The sequence below is a fragment of the Photinus pyralis genome, unplaced genomic scaffold (assembly GCF_008802855.1).
Source record: "Photinus pyralis isolate 1611_PpyrPB1 unplaced genomic scaffold, Ppyr1.3 Ppyr1.4_LG7, whole genome shotgun sequence".
NCBI classification, from domain to species: domain Eukaryota; kingdom Metazoa; phylum Arthropoda; class Insecta; order Coleoptera; family Lampyridae; genus Photinus; species Photinus pyralis.
In genome coordinates, this window is record NW_022170738.1 from 5,617,025 (window position 1) to 5,636,872 (window position 19,848).

A 19,848-nucleotide genomic window follows, 5' to 3' on the forward strand; every position below is an offset into this window, starting at 1 on the left:
CTTGGTGTCAATAATCCAAAATCTCAGGTTGTAAGTGCGATTTTCAAACAAACAGACGCACAAACAGACACAGAATTATGATTCGTCTCTACTTCACTTCTTGGATTGCACTTAGATTTCGATTTAAACGCTATGACTTCGTTGTAATTACAATTATAGTATTGGCCATGGAGGACAAAATCCCTTTAAGTAATAACTTAAAGAGCTTTTCTTAAGCGACAAACGCTCGATAACCACAACACTTCGATTAAACTTTTTCTTAAATGAGAAAATACGCTTCCGCTTAAATGGACTTAACATACACTTTTTAACACCACGGCTTCAATATTTTAATACTCGTAGCACTCAACTAACTGTCTTCTAACATGTGATAACTGGCAGAGGTGGCTGTTTTGCAAAAAGCTCCCATAACGGCAAAACTAACTGTTTTGCAATAAATACAGCTGCGTTTTAACCGAGGTTTTACGTCTTCCATCAAAAAGTACCTGGATTAACCTCCGTTTTGCTTCTTTAAAACTTTTTCCCCTTCTCATTTCCTCTTATCGATCAAAATAAAAATAATGCATATACAGGATGTCCCATCGTTATTGCAGGTGCCGAAGTCAAATAAAATGTCCGCATGGCGTAGTTTATCCAACGATGTATAGATCCAGTAAGGCAAATCTATTTGCATTTGTCTTACTCTCGTGTATATAGGTATGTAGTATTCTTACGCCATTTAGGCATTCACTTTGTAAACCACTAGTTTAAAGATGTAAGTTAGTTTTGTAGTTCTTTCCCCTAGTTCTTTGTTTCGTCAACGGAGGTCGTGTTCCATGGTATTTCTAATTCTTCTCCCTTCTTAAAGTTTATCTTGTGCGCAGTTGTATTTCTTTTCCCCTCAATGAAGTTTCTGCTTTCGGATTGATTACATGAAAATTTTTCTTTTGGCACGCTATTACTTTTACTAACTTTTGTCTACCTGTAAAGGGATGTTTTTTGGCTTTACCAGTTATCCTTGGAGTGGTTTCTCTCTTTCTCTTGATGTCTGTGGCTGTGGCTCCAGCTCCATTGAAGCGTTTTTTTACGGATTAGTTTTGCGTATGAACAATACGAGATATGTACCGTTATAAATCAGCATTTTTCGCCGTTTTAGCAATATTGACAGTGACGGGCGTACGCGATAGATGAGTTTCTACATTACCGACTTAGAAAATTCTACATTAACCATGTTAATTCACTACGTTCTACCAACATTACCGCCGATTTCAAGTTTGTACTTGTGTTACTTTTGTTACTACGAGGATTCGTTTTTGTTAATTTGGTTACCTTATATTCTTCAGATTAGTTATGTTATTTGACATATTAGTACCATTGCTTTGTAAATTAATTTTTTAAGTTACCGAGACTTTGTCCGAAGCCGAAATATATTATTTTTAGTTACGTTATGTGTTTTACTCCGAAGAATTGGCTCACATTATCTTGTTTATGTTTTGAATTGATTAGGTGAATAGAAATTTAGTTATTTGAGCATCGTAAAGTACTTTTCTTGAATTTAACGTCACGTATATGCTTTTAGACCGTGGTCGATCAAAATTTTTCTTTTGCTAGTGCAAAGTCATTCGGATTATTGATTCTTATTGAGTATAAATTACAGTTTAATATTCAGTTGCCTTCGTGTCAGACGCTAGCGCTATTCACTACTCTTCTTATTTGTTTGTTATGGTGTTGTCTGTTACAGAATAGGCTGTACGCGCCCTTTTGAGCTCACAAGGTTGCGACTCGTTTTTCTCTTGTAAACGCTTCTACTTTGTTCACACCCCAATTTAAACCTGCCATAAATCCTGAGCCCCTTTCGTTTCTAATTGCTGTATTTTCTTGCCATGAAATGTAACTATCCCGTATTTAAATTTCCCTATATGTTCTCTTGCATAACATTGCTCCGCATCTGAACGATTATCAATCGTAGTAACTCAGGTATGTCCCATGTATCTTTAGCAACTCATATTCATTATTGCTTACTCTCCCTATAGGCAATCTTTCATAGACGGATACCTATATTAATAAACCGCACCAATATAGAAAACGAGCTACAAAGTCAGTTCCGGTTGACGAATATTGACCAAAATTTAATCCCTTGACCATTGTCTACCTATTGCTAAAAACAGAATTGGAAAATTCGGAACCGTTAGTGAGTAACCGTGTCCACAGACCACGGACGGACAGAAAGTCCAAAATCATAAACTCGCCTTTTCGCGCTTGTTAATATAGTAGGGGAGCTAACACGAAATCCACTGAACGAGAATGATCAAAATTTTAACCGATGGTGTTCCATTTTGCCCTATCAGAGTATGCTAAAATCGATCGTCTGCCGCCTCAGGTCATACGACTTAAGGCGCTGCGGGTACTTCTTGTGGTACCAATTCTGAAAGGTTGTTTTTCGAAAAAATAAGTTATATACCAAATGAAAACGTTGATAATAGCTCTTAAAAAAATATTTAAAAAAATCCCGCGCATTTGATAACTCCGTAAAAAAACAATTCTTAGTCGGTTTTTCATGAACTTTCTACGGATATAACTAGGTTACGGTGGGACGAATGAAGCTGATTTTTTTTACAGACTCATGATAGGTACTACTAATGACTTAACGGTGTTTCGTTTTTAAATTTTGTCTCTAATTACAAGATTATCTTATTAGCTTAACATTATAAGATATCTTATAATTAGAGAAAAAATTTAAAAAAGAAACACTCTCGTAGTCATTGGCTGTACCTATCATTAGTCTGTAAAAAAAATCAGCTTCATTCTTCCAACGGTAACCTAGTTATATCCGTACAAAGTTCGTGAAAAACCGACTAAGAATTGTTTTTTTACGGAGTTATCAAATGTGCGCGATTTTTTTAAATATTTTTTTAAGAGCTATTATCAACGTTTTCATTTGGTGTATAACTTATTTTCTCGAAAAACAACCTTTCAGAATTGGTACCACAAGAAGTACCCGCAGCGCCTTAAGTCGTATGACCTGAGGCGGCAGACGATCGATTTTAGCATACTCTGATAGGGCAAAATGGAACTCCATCGGTTAAAATTTTGATCATTCTCGTTCAGTGGATTTCGTGCTAGCTCCCCTACTAATAAGGGGTTGAATGCGAATTTGGAAACTTGGATACAATAAAGTCATGAGCACATGATATAAAACTTACGGGATCTATATAGACGAAGGGGGCGGGGAAAGTATTAAACGTTCAACTCCCACCAATCTTATTTAAATTTTTTTCGCTCAGTACCCTTTCAATTTTTCTGATTTTTCAAATTCTTAAAATTTTCTTTCTTTTCTTTAGATTTTTCAAACCATTTAAACAGTCTGAATACTTCGGATACATACAATCTTTCTGATCGTTCTCTCTTCAAATGCTCTGGATTCTCCTGTTTCTTTGGAGTATCCGGAAACTACTCTTGGTTGATCCATATCTCTAAATGGGGTGGTGAACCATACAGGAAAATAAACAACTCAATTCCTCAAAACCATCCCCATGGATCTTTGGAGTATGCAGATTATCTCTGTCTTTCAAATTCGGAGAAGTTTTGCTGCAATTGTTCAGATCTCTCAAATTGCTTGGATTTCTCCCTGTCTAAACAATTCTTCCGATTACACAATTATGAAAGTCAAAGAAAGCAACGAGCTCAGAAAAAACACTTTTATAGTGAAGCGTGAGCAAGAATCTCAGCATAGATGATACTGAGGACACCATACCTAACATCCAATGAGAGTTCAGATATAGAGCTCCAGCTTTTAAAATTTTTGTAATTTCTCAGACCTTCCGATTCCTTACAGTTTCGCTTTGTTCAAATTCCTTCGTTTATTTGCCTTGTTTCCATCCTTTTATCATCATCCTTGGATTTTTTAAAGATTCTTCCAAAGGTCAAGAACTTTTATATTGCCTCTATTATTGTCAATTTTTTCGATTCCTTTGATTTATGCCTTAAATTTCTTTAATTTCTTCAGGTTCCTCAAATTGTTCAACACACGCCCATTAGATCCATAATTTATTTATTTTATTATTCTTCAGTTGCTTTGAATTCTTCCGATATCAAAGATTCTTCAATATTTCTCCGATTCTCTGAACCTTTCACGTTCTACGAAACAAAACGTTTCTCCCTATGATTTGACGTTTTCAGATTCTTCTATTTTTCAAATACTCTTGTATGGATCGTCCTTTACGATATCAAAATCAAATTTTTTTTATTCTTTCATTTTTAGTTTCAGCATTTTGCTATGAATTAGGTTTGTAAAATCAAAAATTTGATCTATATACACACTTTTCGACCTTGCAGGAATGTCCCATTGAAAGGAAAGTGGTCGCATATCATCTTTACTTTCAGAGTGAGTATGGTGTGTGCATGTGCCAAGTAAGGTGTTTACATCAGTCGATTACCTTCGGCATATTTCTCGTATTTGGTATTTTCGACTTGACTTCCATGACCTGGCGTTTTTTTGCCGGTGCCAAGAGATGTTAGAGGAAAGCAAATATCAAGTCCTCTAGCTAGACCAACGAATATGACTTTTCTTCAATTCGCAAATTTGCTTACTTCCTGAATGGAAGTGACACAGATACCTAAGTAAGACATAAACCTACCTACTACAAGTTCGTGAAGTGCATTTAAAGCACGCAAGAATCTCATGGCTAATGTTTGAAAATAGCTAATTAAATAAAGTATCGGTATTTACTTGAAATAAAATCTTCCTTAGTTATTTAAGTACACAGTTCTTAATGTGAAGGTTACTTTGAGACGCATGACAATCACGTCGTTAATTCTTATGGAAGCATTTAAGTTTGTTCTAAAGTGGTAGGTAATTCTTTAACTGTCTATTGTTTTGGTATGCCACGAAATAAAAGGTACCTACTCAAAATAGCAGCAACCGGAACGTAGACTAACTGTTTTCGTTACAACCATCAGCTATTCGAAGTTTTATGCAAATGTTAAACCCTGCCTCAGTCTCATCACGTACGTGAATTAAAGGTCATCAAGATGTTATGTAAGCCGTAATTAGTTACAATGTTAACAAGGTTAACAAAAATTCTTCTTGAAGATCTCTTTTGACTCGTAATTAAGTTATCGATATTTTTATTTCTCCTTTTGTAGGCATAGTCTCCAACCTTCATTGTTCCCGTATTTTACGTAGGTACAAATGTTTACTAAAAGAATCCAGAAAGAAAGGCAAAAGAAAAATACTTATCCTAAGGGATATAAATTAAAGCTTGAGAACTACTTCCGGACTGGAAGAATACGGGAAGTTGTTCAATAGATTCAAAGGGTATTGTATAGCTTCTATTTTGTGATGTTTCTACCTCTGTTTTTTAGGGCCACTGTCCTTTTTTGTCTAGGCTTGAAAAAAAAATAATCGCTGCACCTCTGATTTAGGTCGTATGATTACAAACAAAATATAGTATATATAATATTAAGTAACAAGGGATTAAAAAGAGTTTTTGTTCCTGAAAGAATGGTTTAAAGCCCGATGCTTGCCGAGGGCTTTAATATTCTTGAGGGAACAAAAGCTAGTTTAATCCAGTGTTACTTATACTATTTTTTCCAATACCGACCGATCTGAATCCATTTCAAAATTAATATGCTATAAAAACTATGAAAAAGTAAGGTAGGCTTTTTAGGATGCCATAGTTACGCTCGCTTGTTTGTAACTGTCAATAAAAATTAAGAATTTTTTATTTTGGTAAAATCATGCCTGTAAACCCTTCTAAAAATATTGAAGACGAGAGTGACGAAGCATATGAAGGCGTTTCTTTCATCCCCTAAGATGTCACTTGCTGATAAAGGTTAGTTTGTGTATAATGGATATTGGAGGAAGTTGCAGCTTGTAGATCAGAGGAATTGTTAAAAATGAACGTAGACTACATAGAAGATGAAGAATCGATGCTGGTAGTTAGAATTCCAGATACAAAAACTAAAAGTCAAGAGTTTTTACCATTGTTGAGGCGGAGAAGAACTCAGTTATTTGGCATTATATAGGAAGAGCTAGATATACACTAAGGCCCTTTTCATATTACCTGTTCTCAAAATAAAGAAAATGAATGGGTACTTTCTGAATGTTTTACAAGAAATCATAAATCAGGGAGTAAAATTTTTTATTTTTCATTTGCCCATTATATGTCAATTATATCTGTCATATGTGATATATGAAGCAGTCTATTACGCCCAAGGGCATAATGAGAGGGCATAATGGATTGTCATCTCATTATGCCCTCAAACGGCCTGTCAAATTGACTGACGGAGTTATATTATGTAATAAAAAAGATGCAACTTGATTCGTATGAAGCACTTTAATGTTGGGCAAACAATAATCATGACATTTGTATATTGGAAATGCATTCTTTGGAACGATGAAAAATAAAATGTTGTATGCACCTCAGGCATTACTCAATATTTAACCCTCGGGCGACTTACAATCCCTCGGGCCGGAGGCCCTCGGGCTCTGTCGCCCTCGGCATAAATATCGCCTTAATGACCTTGATGCATAAATAACTATTTAATCCCTAGGGATTAAAATTACCTATTAATGCACAAAAATTAGGGATTAAATTCAATAAAAACGTGTCGGCATTGGAAAAAAAAATTTTTTTCCAATGCCTTACTTTTTTATAGTTTTTATAGCATATTAATTTTCAAATGGATTCAGATCGGTCGGTATTGGAAAAAACAGTATAAGTAACACTGGATTAAACTAGCTTTTGTTCCCTCAAGAATATTAAAGACCTCGGCAAACCTCGGGCTTTAAACCATTCTTTCAGGAACAAAAACTCTTTTTAATCCCTTGTTACTTAATATACTATTAAATTTGACATAAATAACAAAAAATTTATAGATTTCGCAATCCACGCAACCATCGGAAACATTGAACCGTATAACGCCATATGTAAAACACAAATAACCCGTCCCTTATTCACTCGGGAACGTACACTTTCTGAATAATAAGCCTCATCATAACAATGCTCGTAATCCTATTACAGGAGATGTGCGAGAATTTTAGATTGGAATTAACAAAACAATTGCGCACGGTTAGGTAAGTACCGTACCGATAGTATCCGCGACTTTCCATTAATTTATACCGATTGCGGCCGAGTATGGTACAATCAACACTTGACGCGACACCACTGTCTTTTTTTCTGCTTGACGAAACTGGTAACTTCATATCCATACACAAAACATAAGCATTTCCAATGCTAAAAATCAAATTTGGCTATTATCCACAGACTTAAATATACTAATAGCGAGGAATAATGTCAATTTTGCGTCAAATTCAAGTACTGAGGTTGTACGAAATGATTAAAGTGGCCACTGTTATTACTAACTTAAGTCTTCCACTGTAAATAATACAAGGGTTGGCTGTTTTCTTCTAGCCATTCACAATCTTAAGAATAAATTGAATCAAGCTAGAGGGTTCTTGAGATGTAATCAATTCAAATAAAAAAAAACCTTACTTTCCTGTAGATGGGTCCACTTTTTATCCAATTTAATTTTTTTTCAATTTTTCAGACCTGTTAAAGTTCTTCGTTACTACTTAACTGATCAAATAAAATCTAAATTTCCAACATTCTTAAAGGATTCGGTTTATGCCTATACAAGAAAATGGTTACTTTCACACTAATGGCGCTATCCACTGGTCGTCGATCTCGAAATCCTGATTATTTGAATAGGTTGCTCCAAATGATTGAGAAAGGCCGTCGATACAAAATCCTAGGTCTCGTATAATAAAAGGCTACTTGGATTGGCGGTTTAAGTTACAATCAATCAAATTTAGGGGATCCGACAACAAATGTCAATGTCATAGGTATAAAAATATTGTTTACGCGAATAATTATAATATAAATTTGTTTATAACAAGCTCATTCACCTTGAATAATAAAAAATGATAACAAAATTTAATTGCACGCTTCTAATTTTACGCCGTTGTCCGTATTTTTTGCAAAATCATCTATTTTACATTTCAACTTTGGTTATAGCATTTTAATTTTGTGCGTTTAAAGCTTCCGCTATTGATGAGACAATTTATCGTAATAGTTTCTAAGTCGTAAATGATCCTCTGAAAAAATTCACCCCATTTTCACAAAATAAAATCAAACTGAGAGATACTTGCCCTGACTTTGGTCCTATATCAATCGCTGACGGTTCATTCACAACAACCCTCTTTCCGTTACTTTACTTTTTTGAGTGATAATAAGTAATAATAAACGAAACAACATCTGTAAATCTTCGGATTCGGCATTTCGAGAAATGCCATCTGCACACTGCGCTTCGTTTTGAATCGCCTTCTCTAGCTCGGAGAGCGCATTAAGTATTGCTGCTGTCTAGATATTACCACTGGGACATACACTATTACATCCGTAAACCAAATAGCAAATTTGGCTGTTATGGATTACGTTTTTTTTTTAATTATAGCGGCCACGTGACCAGTAATTAACCTGTCGGGCTAGCAAGCTAGTGACCAAACCGTGTGGCCCAATCAGGCAACGCTATTTCTGAGTCATGGTTGCGTTGAGCCGGTCCACTGCTGTCGTAGCGCCAATTTTGCGGTACTATTGAACGCGCACCTGTCGTTTGGCGGCCGCCATTTTTTCTCAGCGAGAATACTTTCCGCTTTGGCACTGGAAACGGCTGTGTAAGCGCTGATTACGGCTGAAGCAACAACCACAGAGAGAATCAATCTAGCTACCTTTGATTCAAAGCTTAGCTACGTTTGTTTTTGACATGCAGGGTGAAAACGAGAAGTTTGACTTTTTTGGGATTGAATCATATCTTACTTACCTACTATACCCATGCAACACAGAAAAAAAGTTAAAAACTGCCTAGCTATTTTAGACTTTTTTGCGTAGAATCCAGTAGTGTGGTAAAAAAAATGTTGGGCCGCCGTTTCTGAAATTTCACCAAAAGTTGGTATTTTTAAATGCCACACCCTGTATATCGATTGGATTAATCTTATTTTTTACTTTTACTGTTTTTAAATAGTAGGCCATGGATTCATGGACATTCTGTTTTGTTTATTCTATCTATGGAAACTAAAGCAGCTGATACCAATAAATAAGCTGACGATTTGATAAATATGATATAAATGTACAGTGCGTTTGAGATAATAGGGTCATCTCAATATCTCTACTTTGGCGAGATGCGAAAAATTTGTTAAATATAATTTTATATGCGACATTATGACCTATCTGATCGCATATTCAAACTTCGTTTAACCGGAAATCGATGCAACTGTTGTTTTTCAAATGTAATGCCTTATGCCTGTTGTTTTTATATTTAAAAAGCGCTATGAATTTGCTGTACGACAACATAAAATATGCATATGATTGATATACGAAAAATAGAGAATGTTCAATATTTAAAAAATTTTGAAAATATGAAATCATGCTAGATTTCATAAATTTTCTGAATACTAAATCGTAAATGAAAATTGATTGCTTTTTTCAAATATCGTAAAAAAACATAGGCACTGCGTTTCAAAAGTTGCATCGATTTCCGGTTAAACCGGAAGTGATGGTGGAAGTGAATATGCGATCAGATAGATCGTAATGTCACATATAAAATTATATTTGACACATTTTTCGTATCTTGCCGAATGAAACAGATATTGAGGTACCTAACCATATTATCTTAAACGCACTGTATATAATATAGTATATATAATTATTTAAATAAATATAGGTTGTGAATGTTGTGATTTATTTATGTAATCAAGAAAAAGAATGTAAAAAATTGACGTTGTGATATAGGAGGGTGCTGTATTTAAAAAATACCAACTTTGGGTCAAATGTCAGAAACGGTGGTAAAAAAATTTTTGCCTACGCCACTGGATTCTGCATTTTTACTTTTTTTATCTTCCATGGGTGGTAAGATAATTATGATAATATCCCAAAAAGTCAAACTTTCCGTTTTCACCCTGTATTTCAGAAACAAACGTAGCTAGATTGATTCTGTTTGTGCTATTAATACAACAATTTCACAAAAAAGTGGCAGAGCATCCCGTATGAAGTAGGTACTCCTTCCAAAAACCCGAAAAGTTGGCCCAACTGCAAACAGGACCATTTTGGTATAGGAGTGGCACTGTATACAAAGACAACAAAGATTACACACCAATTGTTTAAAAGTTAAACTTTAATATTTATTACACAAATCTATGGGGAAGGTCTAGGAATTTTGTTGTTTTACCCTGTCCCCCTCATTTTGAGATATCTCTATCAACACTATGGATAATAATTATGAAAGATTCATAAAGTTACCTGAACGTACTTATAGGCATAATATTGGTATTATACTATGTTACAGGCAATGCATATCGAGGGGTCTGCAGTAACCATCCAGGCTACCTTTGCTGCGTCCTCTCGCAAAAGTCCTCCGTTGCAAAGTAGAATCCAGAAATACAAAGATGATTCGGAACGAAGGAGCAAAACTTACCCCTGAAGCAGATGTAAATGCAAATGAAAGGCCTAGAACTTCTACTACACTTAGCCTTAGCAAAGGTGGAGTCAACTTTCCTATTTTAAATGTTCATCATATTAGCAAAGAATATTATTAGTTCCTCTTTGATATTAGCAGAATTACCATTTATGTTAGTAAATTACCAATGAATTTTTTTAAACATTCTTGGGGATTGGAAACAATCTTTGTACGATACACATGAATAAAAACCATTATCCAATAAACTGTTTTTCACTACTAGCGTCTGATGACATGATTATTAACCTTTTTTCCACTTGTAAAGTAGGCTTTTTCGGCATTTGTTCAAAGTGGTTAATAATTTTTTATTATTAACTAGTAGTCAATAATGAGAACTGTCACGCTGTCACTTTTAGAAAACACAACCCGAAATTTCGCTCAATGAACGGTTAGACAAGTTCTCTAAAACGAATAATTGCCACCATTCGCAATTTCCAGAGAAATTACATACCTAAAATTATCACATTTTGAAAAAATTCGAACGAAATTACTCTTTGAAAAATCTCAATGACAGAACAAAATACGGCCTGTTTGACTTGTACTTCCACGTACTTGATTGACATGCTAAATTAAGAAACAAACAAATTCTGTCCAACCGTTAACTCTCTTATCAATATAATATGTTAATTTAGAGGATTTCAAGTGCTAGTAGTGAAAAAAATAGTATATATACCACGGTAGAGAAGTCTATTATTGCCTTCGTACCTTACACCCCTCGGCGCAAGCGCCTCGAGATGTAATCTTGGTGCTCAGGCAATAATAGTGGACTTCTCTACCTTGATATATAATGTACTATTTATGACATAACTCCATCAATATATTTGACAGGCAGTTTGAGGGCATAATGAGAGGGCATAATGGATTGTCATCTCATTATGCCCTCTCATTATGCCCTCGGGCTTTACATATCTCATATGACAGATATAATTGTCATATAATAGGCAAATGAAAAATAAATAACTATTATGTTCGATTGTATAATAATCAATACTTTATGATATCTTTTTGCGGCCATAAAGTGGCTCTTTATGGACGGCGGCCATAAACAAATGTCACGTCGTCGGTTGTCAAAATAATTTATTTATACATAACAAAATAAATATAAATGCAAAACACCTGAAGAAACACCTACTTCGGGGAGTGCTTATTCGAGTAGTAATTGTTAATATTAATCACGCAATCCACATTGTTCTTTATAAAGAGTTGTCCACTCATTTGATGTCTTTCTTCGACTTCTTTATGATGAGATGAAGGACTCGCTCCATCTAGGATTTTCGTCGCAACGTTGACTTTTGTCATTTCCGACTCTTCGACGTAGCCTTCCGCGACACTAACCGAGCGCCATCCTCCATGGCGCATGATGTCAGTCATACTTCCACCTGCATTTGCCAGAAGACTTGCAGAAGTTCTTCGAAAAGAATGGCCCGTGTAGGAAGAAGCATTTGTTAAATTCAAGAATTTGGCCACCACACTGGGAACACCACCAACTTTGTGAACCCCTACGGGTTGAACCGTGCACTTTCCATTCCGATAATTGATAAAAAATCCGTTGTGTGACGTTACTTTAGGACGAATGGCTATGTATTTTCTAATTATGTGCAGTAAATTGTGTTTTCCTGGTAATATGACAAAAGATCTATCTTTTTTGGTTTTAGTATCGATGATCTTGACTAGAAAATGTTTTTCCTGATCTTCAACATTTGTCGTCTGCAAAAAAACCAATTCCTGACGTCTACAGGCACCCGCCACTCCAAAGATAAGAATTACCTTAAAACATATCTTCAAAAATTATGCCTCTAAAAAGACGGACATACCTTATTTAGCAAATGGTGTTCATCCTGAGCGCTTAATAAAAAGGAATCCACATTTTCATCCGTTAGAATCAGTGATTTTTTTGGCGTATATCCTTCCTTTTCTTTTAAGAAACGGAATAACACTGGGAAACTTGCTAATATCTACTCCTTCGTTCAAATGAATCGTAGTGCGTAGCATGGAATATTTACTCCATAAGCTTGATGCTTTATACGACGCGAGATCGGTAGTAAAGTAAGCCAGAATTGTATCTTCAACGGTTTTTTTTACATTTCTCCTTACGCACCATTTCTTGTATGCATTGTAAGCTTCTTCATATACCGTTCTCCATTTGCAGGGAAGAAGAGTTTCCTTCGCTGCGGATGCAATTGCGATATTTCTTCCATTTTTGCACAACTACAAAAATTTTCACAAACGCACAAATTTTTAAACAAACTGTTGTTACCCTAGCAACAAGAACAGCAACCTTTGATACCATCCACGATACACTTACAACGGTATGCTCTTGCGCATCTAGCGTGACGTCACGTGCGAACAAAACCACAGAATATAAGAGCAAAATTACGATGCTTAGATCGACAAATCACAAGGTTAGTTGACAAATCATACTGATTTGTGTAGAGATCCTCGCGTAAGTTATTTCTGGGATTTCGTGATCGTATGAAATAAACTCTAACCAAAAACATTGGCCCTAAACATGAAATGCGGCTGTTTCAGTAAAAATTATATAATTAATGCATTATCAAAAGATGTAATCGCTCCCCCGTGTCCCTTTTATTTTGATTTTCATTATTACGCGGTAGTTTTAAAGTAGGTAAAGCATGAGGTTTCAAACATCCGCTGTTTTTAAAAGTATGTCTAATTAAGGAGTCGTTCCCTTGCGGTGCTTCAAAACGGCTGGCTTCAAAATGTTCATAACAAATACAGGATATAGGATTAAACAGCAATGGAAAGACTTAAACACACCACTTAATAATAATGCAACACCATTTTTCAAGGTAATTTTGTCCTTACGACGACTTGCAGCAATCCATTTTAGAGAAAAGTCTTCAATTTTCGGAAATCGAAAGTACCTATTTTATTTCCACACACAACCTGGCATTTTGGAATTTTCACTAATGATTACTTAGCTATCAACAAATTAATGCTTAGCTATCAACAAATTAACGCTATAAAACTCGTAAATACAACTGAAAAGGTGCAAACTGTCACGCGTGACATCTGTACTGGATTTTTCCGTGCGTAAACATTTGAATTTTGGCGCCACACGTTCGCAGGTGACGCGTTTGAGAAAAATAATGAGCATACCGTGTGTAAGTGTATCGTGATACCATCACAATTTTCAACGTTTCATATATTTCATAAAATAGTAGATACTAAGTTTCGAAATATTTGACATCTCCTGTCAATGATATATGGATTTTATGTCGATTATTAAATTTTCTTCTTTAAAGAGTAATTGTTGCAATCGTACATAAAGCTTTGTATATACCGCGTACATAAACCGTCTTTATGGACTCGCCATCTTTATTTAAGCCTCGCTCGTAAACTCGTTCGGCTAAATAAACGACTCGTCCATAAAGACCCAGTTTATGTACTTGATATATAAATAGCTATTTCGTTCACAATCTTCAAGGATTTTTCCGATCGCAATTTACAAAACTTGGAGTATTCGTTTTCATATAATGTTTTTGAAGTCGCCGGCACTAACTCCTTAAGAGCGTCTTCAGCTTCTTTTATTCCTCTCATGGGAACATCATCATCTTCATTCCCTTCCAACATTTTCCGTTCTTGAACAAAGCCAAACGACACAAAAATTGCTTTCAAAATGGCGGACGCAGCATTTTTTGTTGTTTATATACGTAACTAGGTAACCATGGTAGTCGCAGCCAACCCCATATGCAACAACGCGAATTAGATGTGAAATTTTTATTTGCAAATTAATTTACTTTTCAACAGCAATTCTACTATTATCAATAAAAAATAAAACGTAGAATGTACCACGGGATAAAACGGAGTATAATTCCCTGAGGGAACAGTAATACTCCGAGCGACTCTTGTTTTATCCCTTAATACATTATCTACTATTATTGTTGTGTTGCCTCGAATAGATTTTGTTTTGTTTTTTTTTAATTCATCATAGCCTACTTGATTAAAATATAAAAACCGTTTATATAACTGGTATCTTATTTTCAACCTTATGGTATGATAGCTCGTTGAAAAGAAAATTAAAAATTCGATTAAGTAATCTAAAAATCCAATATGGTGCCTATTTAACTTTAAGAAGTCGATAAATGTTCCTCAAAAGCAGCCATCTTGAATTTTTTTTACATCAATTCTAAATTAAACGTATCAAAGGCAGTAACTTTTATATAGAACTTTTTTTATATCTCTTTCGATGATATAAGACATTAAAGGAAAGGTTGAATTTACGTCGAACCTATTCGACATTTTGAATTTCCACAAACAAATTTGAAATAAGCACCTAAAACTGCAAAACTTTGCCCATTTAACCAATTCTCTATCTTTAATAATAAGAAAGTTACCCATGCAATCCCACCCGATCTGGGACACACTGTATATATGTGAACTAGTTTTTGCGCAAATCAATTTCTAAAAGTTATAACCCAATGCAAGGAATACAAAATATTGTCACATTTCATGACGTGGCTTTTAAGGGTATAGTCAAATCTTCCGCGCGGTGGTTACTAGCATGCGATGATTCTGGAGGCGAATTTCTGGGGACGAATATTTTGTAGGCGAGTGTTCTGAGGACGCATCTTCCACTGGGGAAATTTACCGGGGGTAAATATTCCGACGGTGACCTCCCGGTAGCAAGTGTTCTTGGTGGCGAGTATTTGTTGGTATTCGAAGCTTATAGTCGCTTGGATAGGGAAACGTAAACTTATAGAGGGTTAAAAAACGATGTCAATCCATTTAGAAAGCAGTTACGTGTCAAGTGAAGGTGCGGTTGTCTGGAAAGCTAAAATTTGCAGATAATGCATGATGTAATAACGTACTACACTGTGACATTGAAATGATAACTTTCGCTTATGTGTTGCTGTACGGTTTAGGTAAACTTAAAGAAAATGTCAAAAGTCTGCAAACGTGCGGAGGGCTTAAAACGCCTGAAAGAGTATGGTAACGATACATTAGAAAAGCGTTTGCGTGAGGTGCTGAGGGGAAAAATAAGTGCTAATAAAGAGGTGGTCTTTGCCATTAAGCACGTTGTAACATTTCGATTTTTCGAGTTGGAATGCCACGTTAGATTATTTTTTCATTCCCTATCGTTTTTCGTTGTAAGCAGTTTTGTGATCGACACATTTAGGTAGAGTTGTGCTTATCGGTAAGGAATTCAATGTCTGTTTATTGCAAAACCCTTAAGTATTATGGCGATTAACCTGATGTTTTGGATTCTCGAAGTAATTTGGATTGCCGCTTGCGTGACTAAGAAAATTAATTGCAAACTATTTTAAGCTTCCAGATCTATTTGTACTTGATGGGAATATTTCCCAAACCTAGAAAAATTAATCTGTTCTTAAAAGACGCCGACTTGGATACCAAGGACAACAAATAATGTAGAGGTTAAATAAGGTAATAAATTACTGTAGGTAAACCGAAAGAAGTAGAGAGTACGAACACTGGATAAGGAGCCTTAGTGGATGTGGTAAAAGCAACTACCTCCAAAGCTCCCGGTCAACCAGAGTGGGTACAAACATAAGTATGACAACAAGTGCCCCGCAGCGGGGAGATGTGTAAAACGCCAAGTTCGAGATCATTTTGCAAAGGTATGCCCGGAGAAAATGGAGAAAACCGATCATAAGGTTAGCAAAGGATCGAAGAAAAAAGTTCATTGTGTACACAAGGAGATGGACCGTTCCGAGTCAACTAGCGAAGCTGACAATGACTACGAGTTCTATAACAATTCGATCAACACAGTGAGGAGAAAGCAATGTGGATCAAGGAGTTATTGGTCAATGGACAGCCGGTATCTTTCAAGCTCGATACAGGGGCTGAGGTAGGCACTCTACCAGTTTCAGTATTGAGTAAAACAGCACCAAATGTGCCGATACGCAAGACGTGGTGTCGTACGGTGATGCAAATGATTCAAATTACAATGTTTAGGTGTAGTTTTACTTGGGTGCCAAGTGAAAGAGTGCAAAGAAAAAATTCCTTTTGTTTATGCTAAAAATTGAATTCAACAATGGCCTCCTCCTAACTGAACCCCCACTATATAAATTTGCACGACCAATTTCACAATATTTAGGCTTCAAGATTTTGGAAAGATGTGCTTTGGGTTAGTTGTGGATAAAAATGCTTAAAGCGGGTTGTACATGGTACATCTTTAGTGATGTTACAAACCAAATAGCGTCAATTGTTAAGAACGGCTTTTTATAATAACGGGCGATCAAAAAAGGATTGACGTCGAGTCGCCTTTGGAAGATCAAGTAAATATGAATGCGTATGTAAACAAGAATTCCAAAGGTGACTTGACAGCAGATCGCATAGTATTAGCATGTTGTCAGTTTTGTTTATTTTGGACATTTTAGTGTAATAATAAGTAGTGTAATTAATAATACAAGATGTCAGTTCGTCGAGCTACTCATGCAGGAAGTTGGTACGCAGATTCTGGTCCGGAGCTCTCCCGCCAATTAGAACACTGGTTACATCAAGCAGATTTTCGGCACGGTCCTGCACGTGCGATAATCGCTCCGCACGCCGGGTATCAATATTGCGGTGCTTGTGCTGGACATGCGTATAGACAAATCAGTCCTGTCGCCATTAGAAGAATATTCATTTTGGGACCGTCGCACCACGCACGACTATCCGGATGCGCTTTGTCCATTGCACAAAAATGTAAGACTCCATTAACCGATCTTCACGTAGATAATCAAGTGAACGCCGATTTAGAAATGTCGGGGCAATTTGAATGGATGGACTTAGATACGGACGAAAATGAACACAGTATAGAAATGCACTTACCTTATATAGCCAAAATTATGGACACCTACAAAGATCAATTTACCATAGTGCCAATACTAGTCGGATCGCTTAGTCCTGAACAGGAAGCCACTTACGGAAGACTGCTTTCATCGTATCTGGCAGATCCACAGAACCTATTTGTGATATCCTCAGACTTTTGTCATTGGGGGCAACGGTTCCGTTATACTTATCATGATCGGGCTTGTGGGAATATTCAGCAGTCTATTGAAGCATTGGATAGAGCTGGTATGAGTATTATTGAAAATCTAAATCCAACGGAATTTACAAATTATTTAAAGGAGTACGGAAATACCATATGCGGAAGACATCCTATTGGTATTTTATTGCAGGCGGTGCAAGAACTTCTGCGAAATGACGGTACCATATGTGCAAATTTAAAATTTTTGAAGTACGCACAGTCAAGTCAGTGTAGAAATGTGAACGATTCATCTGTCAGTTACGCATCTGCTGCTTTAGTCTTCGAATAAATTGAAGTCTTAATTGATTTTGTGTGAACGCCAATACATAATTATTTTTCAATTTGTAATTCTGTAATTGCTGAGTACCGAGCAGGAGTAAAGAAATCCAATAAATTGAAATGCAATACACAGTATATGTTAATATCCAAAAGAGACCCCCCCTCCCTCCCTCTCCAAATAAGTATAAAGAGACTGCAGGGTAGAAGAGTCGAAATGATATACTACGTCGCGTATATCATCATCCACTGGAACCGAAAGTATTGGCAACAACCAAGCCGACCATTCGGATGCTGGAAAGAAGCTACCCCATGGGTAACCTAAACGCAAAACCACGGGGAAACCGTAAACAAAATCGATCAACTTCCAACCTTAAATTTTGATAAACTAAAATCTGCTAAAGAGCTATTATTATCGGAACCCGAAGCTTAATAATATTAGTTCTCTCGTCCAAGGGAGCTTCGAACAGTACAAAAACAGTCTACGGAAACAATTGGAAAAATGATCAATTATAATATAGGTTCTGATTTCTATATCGGCGGCTAAAGCAGCGCTAAAAATTACAGCAGACACTTCTACCTTCTGTTTTCAAATCCTGAAAGGAGTAAATATAGTTTCGGAATAACACATTTCGTACCAAAGCGCCTCTAGATACCGGGTGTTCATTAAAACTGGTGGACTCCAAAATGTACGGTGTGTTCATTAATGCTGGTATGAGAACAGGAGACTTCGTTACAATGTCGTATATCTCACAGTCTAAAAGATATAGTACGTACTTTGGTAGAAAAAATAATTAAAGGGGCGTGTCTATTGAAACATGTCACTGTAGGTAGTTCGTTTATAGTATTCCGCTGTACAAAACCCACCAGTGTAGGAAAATTGAGAAATAATCAATGGGAGTTTCTGCAGAATTACTAAATATAAAAAATAGATAAGCAGTAGAATGTTTGTTTGAAATGTGTGGTAGCTAGGTACCTATTCGACATCCAGAAGGGAGAAACACTGGCCAGTTATGTAATTCTCTCGAATGTTAGAAATGATGGAATCATCCAGTGGAATTGTCGAGGACTAGCTCATAATATTAATGAACTAAAACTGATCATTAAAAAGCACAATCCAGTTTGTATAGCCCTTCAAGAAACGCACCTGAAAGTAAGGCACAATTTTAACATGAAAGGTTTCACTTTATTAATGAAAGGGCATGTGGCGGAGTAAGACTTGCAATCCGTAAAGAAATACCGCAGAAAAGGCTACAGATATTCACACAATATCAAGTTGTAGCAATACAACTTGAAATCAGCTGAAGCTTTGCGCTGTGTAACATTTACCTTCCCAATACAAATTATGATGTAGGAAAAATTGAAAGAATCATCAACCAACTCCCAAAACCGTGTGGAGATTATTGGAGATTTTAATTGTCATAACATCGTGTGAGGCTCTACCTCAAATGATGCTCGAGGTAAAGAGCTATTAGATCTCATTGAGAATTAAGCTCTTTGCATTTTAAATGACGACTCCTCTACTTTCTTTAACATAAGATCAGGCACTTTTGACACCATTGATCTGTCTATAAATGTTCTCCGTCTCTATACACTGAATTGAAATGGGAAGTGGAAAATGACCTATTTAATAGTGACCACTTTCCCATAATCTTGACTTTTCGAGGTGACAACAATCCTGCAATAAGATCTACAACGAAATTCAGAATCCAATAAGCAGATTGGGAATATTTTACTCACCAACTATGTCTTCCTCCAAATGATAAGCTAAACCTGGTGAATATCACATCCTCCATTTTGGAAGGCATTAAACAAGTTCCGACGTAATCCTTCTATGGATAACCTGATAGTCTTTAAAAAACGTAAAGCTGAATTTCGTCGGGAAATTCTTCAGGCACAAAGAAGGTCGTGACAACACTATGTATCCACCATAACGACGGACGTTACTATGAGTGAAATATGGACGAAGGTGGGTGCGATATCTGGCAAATCTAAACTCAACTACCCGGCATTCCTTCGGAAAAACGATGGGCTGGTTACGAAAGATCTACAAGAAATCTCGAATCTCTTGGCAGACCATTTCTATC

General features: G+C 36.1%; 1 protein-coding gene and 1 pseudogene across 1 annotated transcript; one reads left to right on the plus strand and one right to left on the minus strand.

The window, feature by feature from the left end:
* Positions 1–11,619: 11,619 nt before the first annotated feature.
* LOC116175555 lies at positions 11,620–12,689 on the minus strand. The gene is made up of 3 exons (XM_031493722.1): positions 12,590–12,689; positions 12,306–12,427; positions 11,620–12,258 (listed from the first exon to the last, which is right to left on the minus strand). Exons 1-3 carry the CDS (start codon positions 12,687–12,689, stop codon positions 11,620–11,622), a joined length of 861 nt encoding a protein of 286 aa, XP_031349582.1.
* Positions 12,690–16,885: 4,196 nt separating this feature from the next.
* Positions 16,886–17,774, plus strand: LOC116177312 (annotated as a pseudogene).
* Positions 17,775–19,848: the final 2,074 nt, after the last annotated feature.

Excerpts from the sequence above, each read along its gene's own strand:
- LOC116175555 (XM_031493722.1), bottom strand. The coding sequence starts at position 12,689 with ATGGAAGAAATATCGCAATTGCATCCGCAGCGAAGGAAACTCTTCTTC. Across the intron at positions 12,428-12,589 it reads TACAATGCATACAAGAAATG|TGTTATTCCGTTTCTTAAAA; the intron begins GTGCGTAAGGAG and ends CAAGTTTCCCAG. Across the intron at positions 12,259-12,305 it reads AACACCATTTGCTAAATAAG|GTAATTCTTATCTTTGGAGT; the intron begins GTATGTCCGTCT and ends ATATGTTTTAAG.